Source organism: Protopterus annectens, chromosome 8.part1 (genome assembly GCF_019279795.1).
Source record: "Protopterus annectens isolate FY-2018-M chromosome 8.part1, PAN1.0, whole genome shotgun sequence".
NCBI lineage: Eukaryota > Metazoa > Chordata > Ceratodontiformes > Protopteridae > Protopterus > Protopterus annectens.
The window spans coordinates 275464492-275480228 of record NC_056742.1 but is presented as its reverse complement, the minus strand read 5'-3'; the positions used below and the strand labels follow the sequence as shown (position 1 = coordinate 275480228).

Sequence of the window (15737 nt, the reverse complement as noted above, 5' to 3'; positions counted from 1 at the left end):
CTCTTACTGCCTATAAAGACTCAGATGCAGAAGAATCAATTCCTTCTGCATCACATCTGGAGGACTTTTCCTTTGGGGAAACCCTTCTCACCCTCAGGGAACACTTCCGATGGGAATCAACAGATTTCCCTCAATCCAAGAAAAGACCAAGAGAGTTTCTGGACCTACCCCAGCACAGGCCTCTGGCCATCTCACCCATCTTGGAAGTGGTAGATGATGTTGACCTAGAATCCAGCCTTACCCCCTGACACCCTTCCACCTGCCTCTAGAAAACCTGACACTTACTACAGGGTACCTGACTCACATAAATTCCTCTACAGAAATCCTGTAGCAGATCCAGAGGTGATTACTCAGGGACCTAAGGGAGTTAAGGATACCTCTGCAAAGAATCCTACTCCCTCAGACAAAGAATCCAGGGCCTTGGACAGATGGGGTAAAAAAGTATATACCTCTGCAACTTTAACTATAAGGGCTCTCAACTGTCAGTTCCATATGTTAAAATATCAACAGCACACTTTGGAACTTTTGAAACAGAAAATTTCTGCTTTTCCAGAGTTTGCCAACAATAAAGAGATAGCAGAATTACCACACTCTTCATCTCATGTGGCAAAGCACTCCTTGCACTGTGGATTTGATGCCCTAGAAGCTTCTAGCAGGGCAGCGTTGACAGGATCTGTTATCAGAAAACATGCATGGCTGAAGGAACAACCTCTCCCTAATCATGTCAAAGCTAAAATATATGGATGCATCTCTTGACAAAGGCTGCTCTTTCGGACAGAAAACTTGAAGAGGTACGTAAAAAGCTAGAAGCCAAAGCAAATTTGACGCAGACTGTTAAAGATTTTCTTCAAGTACAGCCTCCTAGGTTCAGCAGAAATTTTCCCTCTAAACACTTGTCCATTCCTGCACCAAACAGGCAGGCACAAGGCAAAATCCATAGGGACAGACCCACCAGGACTAAAACTTAAGGCCAGCAAAAAGCAAAACAGTGGCCCCCCTCAGACACTGGAGCAGGGAGTTCAAAAGCAACCCTGTAGGGAAAAAACTCTCATTGACTACCTTTCCCATCTCTGCCTGCCTCCACCACACCAAAAGCTAGGAGGAAGGCTATTTTTATACAGAGCAAATTAGAACTATATAACAAAAGATCAATGGGTCTTAAAAATCATTGATCAGGGGTACAAATTCAATTTCCAAAAACTTCCACCTCTAAGAGGGTATCCAGACCTACCTCCAAACCTGTGGGCAGAAGCACTAAAACAAGTGCAAAACCTAATATCCCTAGGATTAGTAGAACCTGTACCTCCAGAACAAGTTGCAAAATGATCTATTCCAGACTATTCCTTGTTCCCAGGAAAGAGGGGACTTGGTGTCCCATCCTGGACCTATCCCTTCTCAGTACCTTCCTGGTAATCCCAAAATTCAAAATGCTTACCTTAAAACAGCTTCTACCAATGCTGCCAAACAAAGCTTGGATGGTCACCTTAGACCTAAAGGATGCTTACCTGCACATCCCAAAAAGAGAATCATGCAGAAAATTCCTGCGCTTCAGAGCAGGATCACTACACTTTCATTTCTCTGCTATGCCCTTTGGCTTATCCACTGCTTCCAGGGTATTCACCAAATGTCTAGCTCCTGCCATTGCCTTTTGCAGGCAAAACACTGTACAGATTTACCCTTACCTGGACTACTGTCTCATCCAGGCAGACTGCAAGGAACTGCTCCTGCAGCACCTCTCATTTGTAAAACCCTACTCACTTCTCTGGAGTTCACTATCAACGAAAGGAAATCAAAACAGACACCTACCAGGAAAATCATATTTCTGGGAGCCTTACTGGACACAGAACAGCAAATGGCCTTTCTGTTCCCAGAAACACAAAGTTTCCTGCCTGAATACTTCACTACTCTGGCCTCCCAAATCCTGCCAGGAAGTTCCTACAAGCTCTAGGTTACATGGCCTCATGCATCCTCCTGGTACCTCTGGCCAGACTATACATGAGGAAAATTCAGTGGTACTTAAAGAACCTATGGTGCCAAAAAACCTGTGGTGTCAAGACTCAAAACCTCTGGACACCTCCCTGCCTGTGATCCCTTACTTAAGATCTGAGTTCCTTTGGTGGGCCCAGGCCTGTGCTCCGAACAAGGAACTTCCATTCACCCTCTGTCCATTACACCGGACCATAACTACAGATGTTTTGGACATAGCCTGGGCCACCCACCTAGAAGACAGATGCGCCCAAGGTGTCTGGGACGCACAAATACTACCCTTCCACATCAACCAAAAGGAAATGATAGCAGTACAAAATGCTCTGGCATCCTTCAAACCCTGCCTCAAACCAAGGGTTCTTCTCATAAAAGCAGACAAGACCACAGTTGTGGTACATCAACAAACAGGGAAGGACTCAATCTTACCCCCTGTGCAGACTAGCCATGAACCTGTGGCTAGCAGCTTCATCCATGGGACTACATCTTATAGCCCAATACCTACCGGGCATCAACAACACCCTGGCAGTCCACCTAAGCAGAAATCTGCTGGACCCACATGAATGGTAAACCCACAGAGACTTTTTTTCTGCAAATTACCCACAAATGGGGGATCCCCCAGGTGGACCTCTTTACCTCTCATTTAAATCACCAAGTACATGAATTCTGCACCAGGGAGTACCATCACCTGGCATGGAAGGTTGATGACCTGACCTTCCCTTGGAATACCCTCTTTGTGTATGCATTCCCACCTCTACCTTTCATTCCAAAAGTACAAATTAAGATAAAGGAGGAAAAACCAAGAGAAATACTCATTGCCTCAGATTGGCCTAGACAGCATTGGTACCCACTGCTGAGCAGCCTATCTCATCAGCCCCACTGGCAGCTACCTCTGATGCCTCACCTGCTATCCCGGAGAGGGACAATGCTGCACCCAGACCTTCAGACACTCAAGCTCTCAGCATGGCTTATTCTACCAAAACCAACAAGGAATCTGTGCAAAGCAAGCAAGTCCTTGACATCATCACAGAAACCAGAAGGCCCAGCACCAGAAAATCTTATGCTGGAAAATGGAAAAGATTCTGCTCCTGGAACCAGTCCAAGGGAGCAGACATACATCTGTCCTCCATTCCTGTTATTCTAGATTATCTTGCTGAGCTTCTTAAGGGTCTCTCCTTCTCCTTCATAAAGATACATGCCTCTGCCATCTCGGCACACTTTGATACAGAACAGCCATTGTTCTCCCACCCTCTTATCAAACAATTCCTTAGAGGAGCCTCTAATATCAGGCCACCCAGAGGACAGCCCACCCCAGCCTGGGACCTGAACTATGTTTTAGAAAAGCTTACTCTGCCTCCCTTCAAGTCTGCAGCATCCTCAGAACTAAACTACTTCTCTTGGAAGATTGCCTTTCTCCTAGCTATTACTTCAGCCAGGAGAGTGTCAGAGCTTCAAGCCTTAATGGCCATTGAGCCATTTATCATCTTCCATGCAGACAGGGTCTCCCTAAGAACCAATCCCTCCTTCATGCCAAAAGGGGTTTCAGATGGTACCCTCAACCAGGCCATTCACCTGCCCACCTTCTTCCCTAACCCTCAGAACAAGCGGAAAAGGATACTGCATTCTTTGGACATGCACAGGCTACTCAGATTTTATTTGGATCATACAAAGACATTCAGGAAACCTGACCAGCTCTTGGTTGGCTTTAAAATGGGGGCACAGGGGAAACCAATATCCAAACAGACCATTTCTAAATGGATAGCACACTGCATCCAATTTTGCTACTCCTTGAATGGAAAATGACTCCCTAGGACCATCAGAACCCATTCCACTAGGGCAACTTCTACATTCACAGCATTCCTTAGAGGGGTACCCACCAAGGACATCCTGGAAGCTGCCACATGGACTTCAGTCCACACCTTCACCAAACATTACCATCTGAGCCTAGTCTCAAAAGCTAGGGCTGGGTTTGCCTCTGCAATTCTGCAGGGCATGCTCACCCAATCTTAAGTTTCTGTTAACCTTCCACCATTCTCCTCAGCTTTGGGAATCTTCCCAATGGTTGGGACTGCAGCAGTGAATCAAGAAGAACATAGTACAGTTGTGTACACTCACCATAAATGTAGATGTTCGAGTGTGTTCACTGCTGCAGTTGTGCTCTCCCTCCCTCCTTCTCCCTGATATCTGCTTTCCTTAGAGAGACCCATATTTCTATGGGGGTCTCTGACCCCAGGACTACTAGTCATCATCTTCTTTCGGCTGTTCCCGTTAGGGGTCGCCACAGCGGATCATCTGTTTCCATTTCTTCCTGTCCTCTGCATCATGCTCTTTCACACCAACCACCTTCATGTCCTCTCTTACCACATCCATAAACCTTATCTTAGGCCTTCCTCTATTCCTCTTACCTGGCAGCTCCATCCTTAGCATCCTTTTCCCAATATACCCAGCATCCCTCCTCAGCACATGTCCAAACCAACGCAATCTCGCCTCTCTTGCTTTGTCTCCAAACTGTCCAACCTGAGCTGACCCTTTAATATACTGATTCCTAATCCTGTCCATCCTAGTCACACCCAGCGCAAATCTTAACATCTTTAACTCTGCCACATCCAGCTCTGCCTCCTGCCTTTTCGTCAATGCTACCATCTCCAACCCATATAACATAGCTTTTCTCACTACCCTCTTGTAGATCTTCCCTTTCACTCTTACTGGTACCCATCTGTCACAAATCACTCCTGACACTCTTCTCCACCCATTCCACCCTGCCTGTACTCTATTCTTCACCTCTCTTCCACACTCACCATTACTCTGAACTGTTGATCCCAAGTACTTAAACTCATTCACCTTTACCAACTCTACTCCCTGCTTCCTCACCATTCCTCTACCCTCCCTCTCATTTACACACATATATTCTGTTTTAGCCCTGCTGACCTTCATTTCTCTCCTCTCTAAAGCATATCTTCACCTCTCCAGGGTCTCTTCAACGTGGTCCCTACTCGCACTACATATCACAATGTCATCTGCAAACATCATAGTCCATGGGGCCTCCTGTCTAATCTCATCTGTCAAACCTGTCCATCATCACTGCAAATAAGACTATTAATAATTATTATAATTGGACTTCTTTGGTTGGTTAAGGCAAGAAGAACTGAGGAAATGGCATCACCTGCTCTCCTTTATAGCTCGGATGACCTGACATCACCCAACAAGTGACGGCAGCCGATGCGCAAAACCTTGACTCTGGTATTCGGACCGACTGAGGGCTACCACAGCATGGATAAACCAATGGTTAGGACTGCAGTAGTGAACACACTCGAACATCTACATTTTATGGTAAGTGTACACAACTGTACTTTCTGCAGTGCTCAGGCATATCCTTCCTTGAGGTCCTCCCAGGGTTTGTGTAGCTGGAGACACTCTGACCCATTTGTGATGCATAATGAAATGGACAACGTCACATTAGAAGTTATGTACTTACCATAACTTGGCATCTATGTTGTCCAGTTTCATTATGCATCACATCTCACCCTCCTTACCTCTTCCTTTTACAGCTGAGAGTGATTTAGAGGCTAAGGGAATCCACTGGTTCCTAGTTTGGGATCTGGTTGGTTGCTTTCTTTGTATGTCTAGTATTATTGTTCTGACCATCTTTAGGAAGGGGCAGCAAACTTGATCTGTGGGTTTGAAGAAGAGTGAGGCATCATGGGACATGGAGGAGTTTGAGGCTTGACTCGTATGTCTGGATGAAATGGCAGAGTCTGATCCAAGGACGGATCCGAAGAACTTTTTGTGATGCATATTGAAATTGGACAACACAGATGCCGAGTTATGGTAAGTACATAACTTCTATTACAGATGTGAGTTGGAAGAAATTCCTCCTTTCCAGGGGGTCATTCCTCATCATCCAGATCAGACTTGTTTCCACCTGTTCTTCATCACATGCTGTCCTAAACAGTGATAGAACCAGTCTCTATCACATGCTGTTCCAAAGACTGATAGAACCGGTTTCTCCTTCCTTAGTCAGGAAGGATTTTTGTTCAAGGATGTCCTTAGTGGCAAAGAAAGAAAGAAAAAATGCTTGGAGACCAGTTCTGGCTCTTTCTTTCCTAAACTTGTTTGTGATAGTGCCCAAATTCAAAATGATGTCACTTCACAACTTGTTACCTCTTCCTCCACTTTCAAGTTTTCTGATAACACTAGCCTTAAAAGATGTTTGTCACATTCCTATTCATCCAGACTTCACATGTTTCTTAAGGTTTTGTGTGTCTTGATCATATTATCAGTTTTCTGTCTTACCTGTTAGACTATCCCGTGCACCAAAAGTGTTCATAAATTGTCTAGCACCAGTTATAGCTGATTGTAGGTTACAGGGTGTCCACATTTTTCCATATTTAGATGACTTGCTTATCTTTGCTGGGATTCCAAGAGAATATCTGGAAGTCTGTCTTGGCTCTTAGAGAATGGATTGTGTTCTTGGGATGTCAACTAGACACCTCAGTTCAAAGAGCTTTTCTTCCTCAGGAAAAAAAAAATCTTTATTTAGATCTATTTCTAAGGTTTTCCACTCAGGCTTTGGTCACTGCTAGGGAATACCTCAGGATTTTGGGTCTTTTAGCATTTGTGATTCTCATATCTCTGGCAAGACTCCACATGAGAAAGACACAGTGGGGTCTGAAATCATTTTATTCCCAGCATCAACACCCTTTATGTTTTCAAATCCCATTTCTGGGGTTTGTCAAAAGGAAAATATTTTGGTGGAGATAACAGATATCCTTAAATCAGTGTGTTGCCTTCTCCCTCCCTACTCCAAAAAAGGAAGTCACCCCAAATAGTTCAGAGTCTGCTTTGGGAGCAGTTTCAGGAAGGATGTGCCAAGGCTGTGGGACATCAAGGACAGACACAAGCAAATAAATATCAAGGAGATTCTTGAACTGATCAAGGCACTGGACCATTTGAACCATTTTTGGTTCCTGGGACCTCTTCAAGTGGTTACAGCCTTGCCACAGTCATGTGGTACATCAACAAGCAAGGTGGAACCAGGTTTTGCCCCCTTTGCAGACTAGCCATGCTACCTTGGGATATGGCTTTACAGCACAATTTCACTCTACAGACATCCTACATTCCTTCAGAGCAAAACTGTATCTCAGGCAAGCTGAGAAGACCCTGTCAAATGTAAACTAAATCAGAGCATCTTCCAAGATTTAATCCATCAGTTGGGAAGTTCCTCCGATAGACATCTTTACCTCCTCTCTGACCAGTCAACTGGCAAGATTCTGTTCCAGGATTCCATGCAAGATGGCCTGGAAATCAGATGCCTTTTCTTCTCTACAGGCAGGAATGTTTTTAAATTATTTTCCACCCTTTCCACTAATATTCAGGTTACTTATGAAGATCCAGAAGGAATCTTCCCAAGACGATTGTGGTGACTCCCTTCTAGACCTACTAACACAAGGGGTTGTTTGGACCTACTAACACAAGATAGGGGTTGTTTGATACCGGAAACATAGCTGTCTCATCTAGCACCCTGTGTCGGTACCATGAATAAAAAAAAAAAAAAAAGAACTTTGCTGTATTAAGCCAATCGCTACATTAGCACTTGGCTTATGACAGATCCAGGCCCCCCAGCTCTTCCATTGAAGGGGGGAAAACATGTTCCTTTTACTGGCACACCAATCAGGTGTCCAGATGCACTGTACCAAACTCTTTGATGCAAATGTAGCAAACAGTTGCTTCAGATTAAACCCTAGCTACAAGGAGAACTACAGCATTTAGGTTTTAGTTAAAAAAAAGTGATATTTTCTTTTACTTTTAAATAGCAGCAAACTGCTTGTAACAATTTAGCAAGCAGTTGTTGCAGTTTAGACCACAGCTGGAGAGATAAAGCATCCAGGTTTTACCGTAAATGTGATGCCGGCTTTTAAAAGCCAGTATTGCATTAGAGATCGGGATTGCATCTCCCCAATACTTTGCACCTGGATCTATTGCCCCTCTCATCCCACCCTAGCTACAGTACTGTTTGATAAACCCCAACTTGAAATGTCTTTTTTTAACTTTTTGCTATGTTTTAATCCCTTATATGCACCTACCTTTGTGAACATGCAGCAGATACTAATATAGACAAAGAAACCTGCTACTAGGAAATCATGTATTTCTAACTAGAAACAATTTTCCAGTCAGTGCTGCAGTAAGAACCAGGACCCTTTCAAAACTAGTATTTTATTGGTTCTACAATGTTTGTGTGAGTTATTATCTACATACACACAATATTCCTTAGCACTTGCATTGCTGACTTAGCTAGCTATTAGAACTAGCTGACTCTTCTTTTAAAATAGGACCGTAATGGTCTATAGTCACAAAAACTTCAAAATTTAACTAGTTATTTTTTAGAGAAATAAAATGCTGTAAGACGTCAAGAAGGGAAGGGAATATCGAATTAATGTATTTTCTATAGTACCACTAAGATACCATTGTGTTTTCTTCAACTATTCAATTAAAATATATAAAAAAGATTATTCCATTTTGATATATGGTTCCCACCATGATGACTGCACTATTTAAGGACTCCTTTTTACTTTAACTTGAACATATTATGTTTTGGTGCCACTTCTCTTTGGTACCAAAGCTGTCAATACCCAACACCACAACAGACACTTCATCTATCTATATAAAGTGCATGTGATGCAAACACAGAATATTTCCAGCAATTTTTTGTGTTGGGGGATCTGACATGCACTCTTGTAGGGAGCTGTGTCCCTTGTAGTCATTTACCGAGCAAAATCAATTCCTTAATCACTGTTCCTTGTGGAAAAAGATACATCCCCCATTGGAGAGGCTTCAAAGTAGGAATAATATGCCAACATTAAATTAACACTGTGAACTGTGTTTGATATTCAGATAACATATTTTAAGATAGTTTTTTCTTGGCATCTGGAGACACAAAGTGGAATTCTTGGAACTTTCATTTGCATATTAGAAACAATGCTCCATAGATACTGTAATATAAAATGTATTCAGTTTTATTCACTGGCATATTAAAACATTGGTCTGCCATTCTTGATGACCACAGTTTCTGCTTGTGGGAACCCACTTTGAGGTCAGGCAGCACTGTGATAGTCTAGCATATGAGAATGTAGGGGTGGATAGTGTGTGATAGGGTATAACGTGTTATTCTACATAAATTAAGATTGTGACTGTATGAACTTTGGCTGTGAACTGTAGAAACTTCATGCAAACAGTTCACAATGTAGTATTCCATACTGTCTTGGCTGAGACACTGAAAAAGATTCCTATCCAGTTTGATGGAGATGGAAGCATACCAGAAATTTCTTTCAGTTATTTTGATATGGGGGATTGCAATGATGTATCTGATCATTTCAAATTATAGTGCCATGATCCCTTCTGTTTTTCTTCATAATGTTGTTGGAACAGGAAAATGGTTGGCCGTGTTTTGTCCTTATTTAAATTATGATTAAAAATGCAGACACGGTGTTCCTTCTCCAAACCCTTTTCTTTGGAGACCTGGGCTACATGGAAATTGCTAATGTTTTATTTGAGATACTTTAGAACAGCTTGCAGGCCTAAGAGCATGTCTTTGGGGAAAATCAGAGTAATTCAAGGATATATACACAGACATAACATGAAAATGCATACTCCACATGGATGGTAACAAGAGATCAGGAGTGAACACTGAAAGTACTAATAAGTAATATTAACTTCTGTTTCACCCGTATCTACTTGGAGACTGTTACTGATCCCTCCCTCCTGTTTTCTACTTATGTTTTTGAGAAGTCTTTCTCCTCCTTTGCAACTAAATTTTAAATGGAGTCACTGTGCTTGGCCTTTTTGACACATTATTGGCCAGACCTTGCAATTTTCTCACTGAAAGCATATTTTCTTGTAGTCCTCAATTCTTTTCAGAAGATTTTTGACTCTTGTATTGTTCTGTGTATGAAAATCATGTCATGCATTTTAAAAGGACAGAACTTTGAGGCCATATCCTAGGATCCTGTCTACCATGGTTTCAGAATTTACCTTGAATCAAGCAAGTTCAGTTTCCTTTCTGAATGCTATTAAAAGTGAAGAAAGACTTTGTACTCTAGATGACCATAATAAAGTTGTTGTTGTGTCTTTCGGCTTTTCCCGGTTAGGGGTCGCCACAGCGGAACTCCGGTCCGCTAATGATTGGTAGTTGATTTTTACGTGCCGAGTTACCAGCCCTGACGCACAACCTTCAATGAAGGTACGCCCATTCACGCATGTCTTCACGCAGAAGACGCTCTAGCTGAGAATCGAACCGGACAGCGTCTTACTGTGAGGTGACAATGCTACCGCAGCACCACCACCGCAGGTAGATGACCATAATAAAGTTAAGAAAACTAATTGTTTTCTTATTTTGTCAGAGGCTTTGAATATTTGAAGGTCTCTTAAGATTGATTCAAAATGGATAGAAGACAGTAGTAATATCAGCTAATGATACTTGCAAAATGGTGTCATGATCTTCTTTCCACAACTTTTTAAGCATAGTAATGTGGGCACAACTGCTATTTGTAGAGCAACACCTGGCAAGGTCCTGCATTTTGGCATGAATAGTTTTATTTTTAATCTATTCCTCTTCACATTGCTGTTTGCTCATATGGGATGGTAGTTCTCAAGAATTTTCAAAGTACAACTCAAGCTACAATTAGGTTATTGAGTACTTACTTTAATGTGATATCTTGTAGTAGCTACTGATGATGCTCCTACAGGGCCTGCAGTCATATATTTGGGCTGTTTTAATCTTTTCTTTTACCTTTGTAGGTATTCAAGCTTCTTTGTTGCTTACTGTGTCTTTAGTAGTCTTTGACCATTCCTTAGTTTTGTAGAGAAAAAAGGGGAAAGAACTAAAGAGAGCATAAGGGGCTGTAGTTTAATCTGGCATCACACTGACACAAGGATTCTTGGGTAGTCCTCATCAATGCAGTCATATGAATGAGAAGAAAACTTGTTCTGAGGTAGACAGTCAGAAAGTATTAAGTTCTTTTTGATAAACATGATGTTTAACAAGCTTTTCTCACTAAGAGCAGTTGAGAGATCATTATTTAAATTATGATGCATCTTTGGGTTCTATCTAGATGTAATGCATGTTCTTTAATAGCACAAGCTTTTTAATTTACTGAAGCACACTAAGGAATCATTCAGCTAACCGTCTTTTTTTTTTTTTTTTTTTTTGCAGAAAAATCACCTGTTCCAGATTCAGAGGTAAGAACTGTGTGTGTGCATATTTTAGAGTATACATTACATTTGAAATTCCTTGTAACTTCATCTCCTTGAATAGTTGCCTTGTGGTAGTAACCTGGACTCTTATTTTGTACTGGTATGCCTGTTATTTGAAACACTAACATGTTGCTGAAGCACTTTTTGAAAGATACATTTTCCTAAAGGTATTTAATGCGTCATCATTTCACTGAATCAGAGGTCACTTAGAAACAATGATGACACGGTGCTGTTATAACTCTAAGATCACAAAGCCTTAGGGAATAAGGGGTATACCTTCTCCACAAGGCAGTATGACCATATAGTTTATAGTATTTAAGTAGGGCTGCATGGGAAAAGCAGAGGGTTTGCCCCACCCCTTTGCAAAGTCACAATGGTATTATTATTGTTTCTGTATGCCTTTCTACTATCTTTAAGTAGTTTCTGTGAAATGTGATTTTCTTAAAAATGATTCTTTGAGTTGCTATACGTACCTGTGTTCTTGTGTCTTTGTAAGAATATTACCATCCATTACTGGAGATTACAGCATTAATAATTTGTAGTTTATTGGAAGAAATATACTCACAGTTAGCCATATGTTTTACAGAGGTAGTGCAGGACTAATTTTTAGAAACATTACTAATGGTCCAAAGTATTACTTAGTGCATTTGTGCAACTGAAGGTACCTGAGGGGTAAATCTTTTATTTTGCAACCTGGATGGTGACAGTTAATTTATCTTAAGTAATAATTTGTGAGTTTTTGGCATGTTGCTGGAAAATATTTTTTGTTTATTTTAAATTGCATGAACGCGTAGTTACTTGCATATTAAGGCACCTGCCACACTGGAGTGCTTTTGTAACCTTATCTAATCTGCTTAATATGTGTTAAAAGAATAAAATTAGTCTGTTAATATTGGTCACACAGAAATATCTATACAAATTGTATGATGCATAATAATAATAATAATGATAATAATAATAATAACAATACAGCAAGTATGACTTTGCTGAAAGCCCTCTATGATTCAATAGATATGATAGATACAGGATAAACAGGATGTGGGGTGGTAGCAAGTACTGCTGCAGAGTAAAAACTAATTGTGCAAGCAGTGGTAATATCAGCATGGTCAAAGACCAACAGGGACTCTGAGGAAAAAAAAGCAAAAAAAAACTATTGTAGGCATTTTTGTTGCCTAATACCAGTGCTGTCCTAACAAGGACATTAAGTGCAATGTTGGAAAGTATATATATATATATATATATATATATAGATATAGAGATATAGATAAATATATATATATATATATATATATATATATATATATATATATAGATATATATATATATATATATATAGATATATATAGATATATATATAGAGATAAATAAACTCTAAAAAATCTCTGAGTATTCTTTCTTCTTCAGGTTACAGCAGTTTTGGCAATAGTATATATGTGGTGTGTGTGTGTGTGTGTGTGTGTGTGTGTGTGTGTGTGTGTGTGTGTGTGTGTGTGTATATATATATATATATATATATATATATATATATATATTATTTTTTGCAAAATGTCAGAATCTGAGCAGATGATCTCTGGTTCCTGTTAATCTTCCCTGGAATAGAGGTGTTTGTAGAGGAAAGCCCGGTTCCTGTTAAAACCTAAAGATGTTAGAAAAACAACGAATGACAGATGAAACAGACAAAAGATGAAAGTGCAAACAGAAATAAAAATATGTAATCAAAAAAAAAAAAAAAAAGAAGCAAAAATTCCTTTGAGTTTTTGTGAGTGATTAGGCCAAAATAAACTTAATGATGGAGGAGGGACCTGTTGCCACAGGGGTTAGAACCAACCAGGTGCCATGAAGCTAGTGGGTATGAAGGGGTAAATAAGTAAAAAAAAAACAAGGTGAAAAGAGACAGCCACCAACAATATATAGTGAAAAAATTACCTATATTGGGGGGGAGGGGGATATAAATGTATCAGCCTTACGAGTCATATTAACATAGGGCCACAGTAGTCACGGCAGACAGAGTTCCTTGAAATTAGTAGAAAATATGTAGTGGTTAAATGATTATACATGCCTCTGTTACAGCAGGTTAGGACTGATCATCACTGTCTTAACGTATTCAGTCCAATGGAGCTAAGGAAGTTTGCACTCTAACTTCCACTGGGCGGAGCCTAAGCCTTTTGACAATCAAATTATGCCCTCACATTTCAAACAAATGTCCATATCTTTGATACCATAGGGATTATGAAAGAAGTATAAATGGCAACCTCTTTAGCACAGACTATTTTTATAGTTGCAGAATTATTCGGCTTCTAGGTCTTAAACCGAATTTTACAAGCCACAGTAAACACAGTAGCTATTACATTTGTAATATTTTGTTAACAACTTACAATTTCTGAACAACCACTCAAGTTACACACATACAGCATTTTATTCTTCTAGCTGAGAGTTTTCATATGAGGCTAAGAGGTTATGTCTGTATTATTTGGTTGTTGAAATATTTCAAAAAATGTGAGTATTATAGCTATGTAAATTAATATCATAAAAACAACAGTTAATATCTAACAGAGGTCAAATATCAATGCACTTAAGTTTACCACTGTGTAAGTTTTAAGATGACATCTTTCAAAATCCTGTAAATAGCATAGTGTTGGAATTATTGATGCAAATATGAACACGCAATATTTGATGCTTAGAGGCGTCAGTAGGAATTAATTAAAGATACACCTGGAGGCATCATTCAGATATAATGAGTTAAGCAATAGGGTATCTGCTAGTAGAGTAAAGGCAGAGATATGTTCATGCCAAAGATGGAGTGCAAAGGCTTGGAGGAGGCAGAAGATGATGATCCTGTATGGGAGTCTACATCATGTCCATACTGTGGGAGAAGACTAAGGTCCAGTGGAGTGTGGCTAACTGGTGGCCCTATTAGATTAGAATATAGTGATCTAAACTATAATGGAATCCAGAGGTGTATCCATCATGGAGTGGGAAGGGAATATGTTGGACTTACTGTATGGAGTGAGGGCTTGTGGGATGCCTGAAGATTTTGTATATAAAACTGGTTGCAAATTGGGGAGAATGAGGCTCATACGTACAACCGTCTAATAAGTAAATGTTGAAGTGAGGTCATGGGAACCCCCCAGAGCGAGTGTTCTAACGGTGTCTTTTGCCATATCTGTCAGATGTGGTCAGCCATATCAATTTTAATCTAGATCTAAATAACCAAAGTGAGGCTGTGGGTGCCCCAAACTGGATTTATCAGTCACCTGACCCACAGAGGCGATTATTTGCAGTTTTTGCTATATTGCAAGATGTAAGATCTATGAAGACATTGGAGGCAGGACATACACAAATACTCTTTTACAGTATGTTCAGAAGTGTACAGCAGTCTGCAAAGTCCTCTCTCAAGATATACAGACTGTCCCAGAACTAATAGGAGGGTCCTGTGTTGTAGACTGCTTTCGTAGGTACATCTTTCAGCTTCCTGTTCAGATACTCCAACAAAATAATCTCATGCTGGATACCTTTCTCCTCAGCCTCACTCTCAGCTCCTAAATCTGTACACCAACAGATCACTCCCAGGCTGTAGGGTCTCTCTTCTAGGACTCCCTCTCAACTTCAAAGATCAAGTGAAGTCCACTAGTGATACTCCAACAGACTAACCCCAACAGGGCTTTTTTTCAGTCCATGCTTCCAAGGCTTCTTTACAGCACTTCACAATGTTCCTTCAGTGAAAACTACCATAATAAATTTAACCTTCTGGGCTACTCTTTTATACTAAGGAAAAGTCCCTGTGGTTGGCTAATTGTTGTGGGAACCACTGCAAGAATATTTAACAATGTACACATTTACAGTTACATACACATTTTATCATCAACATGGGGCAAAATCACAATGTTTACAGAACTCATTTGAATGAGATACCTAGTAACTATGAACCTGTTGACAGTTTGCCATCCATTCCCCAGTATTACCAGCTTACCATTTTTTTTTTAATGTAACATAGGCAATTTATTCTTTAAGGGCAGCAGGCACTGAATTTGTAGATGAAACACTGAAATATAAAGTTGTTTGCTATTAGCAACCTCTTCATTAGTTACAGATTTCTTTAATGTAGAATTATTCAGATGACTTTTACTTCTGCAGAGGCTGTGTATATTGATGGATATTGGCGGATTGTAATGTCAGATGTTTTAGTGGCCTTCTATGGTTGAAATGTTCTAACATGGCAGGTTTTGTAATTATTGGGTCATGTTTTGTTTCATTGCTGTCTGAAACAATGTTCAAAACTATAAACTCAAAACATACTCTAACAAGTGGTGCTGTATTATACAAGAAATGTAATGTAATACAATCAGGAGGGTGAATCAAGGAACACATGCATGTATGCATGGTCCTAAAATGTGTGCAAAGGGTCTATGGTTTGAAAACAGCCCAAAGGTAAACTTTATCTGCCTCTGATCAGATGCATTTTCTTTGAATGTGGGTTTCAATGCCTTTTCAATGAATGTGAGTTT

The 15737-nt window shown here is 40.3% G+C and overlaps 1 protein-coding gene across 3 annotated transcripts in view; it reads left to right on the top strand.

Annotated features, from left to right (window-relative positions):
• Positions 1–15737, top strand: part of CEP89 (centrosomal protein 89) — a 1387439-nt gene that overhangs the window by 565033 nt on the left and 806669 nt on the right. For all 3 annotated transcript variants that reach the window (XM_044081875.1, XM_044081874.1, XM_044081873.1), the window contains one exon: positions 11192–11217. In XM_044081875.1, coding sequence (XP_043937810.1) covers positions 11192–11217 — 26 coding nt within the window. The remainder of the gene's footprint in view (positions 1–11191; positions 11218–15737) is intronic.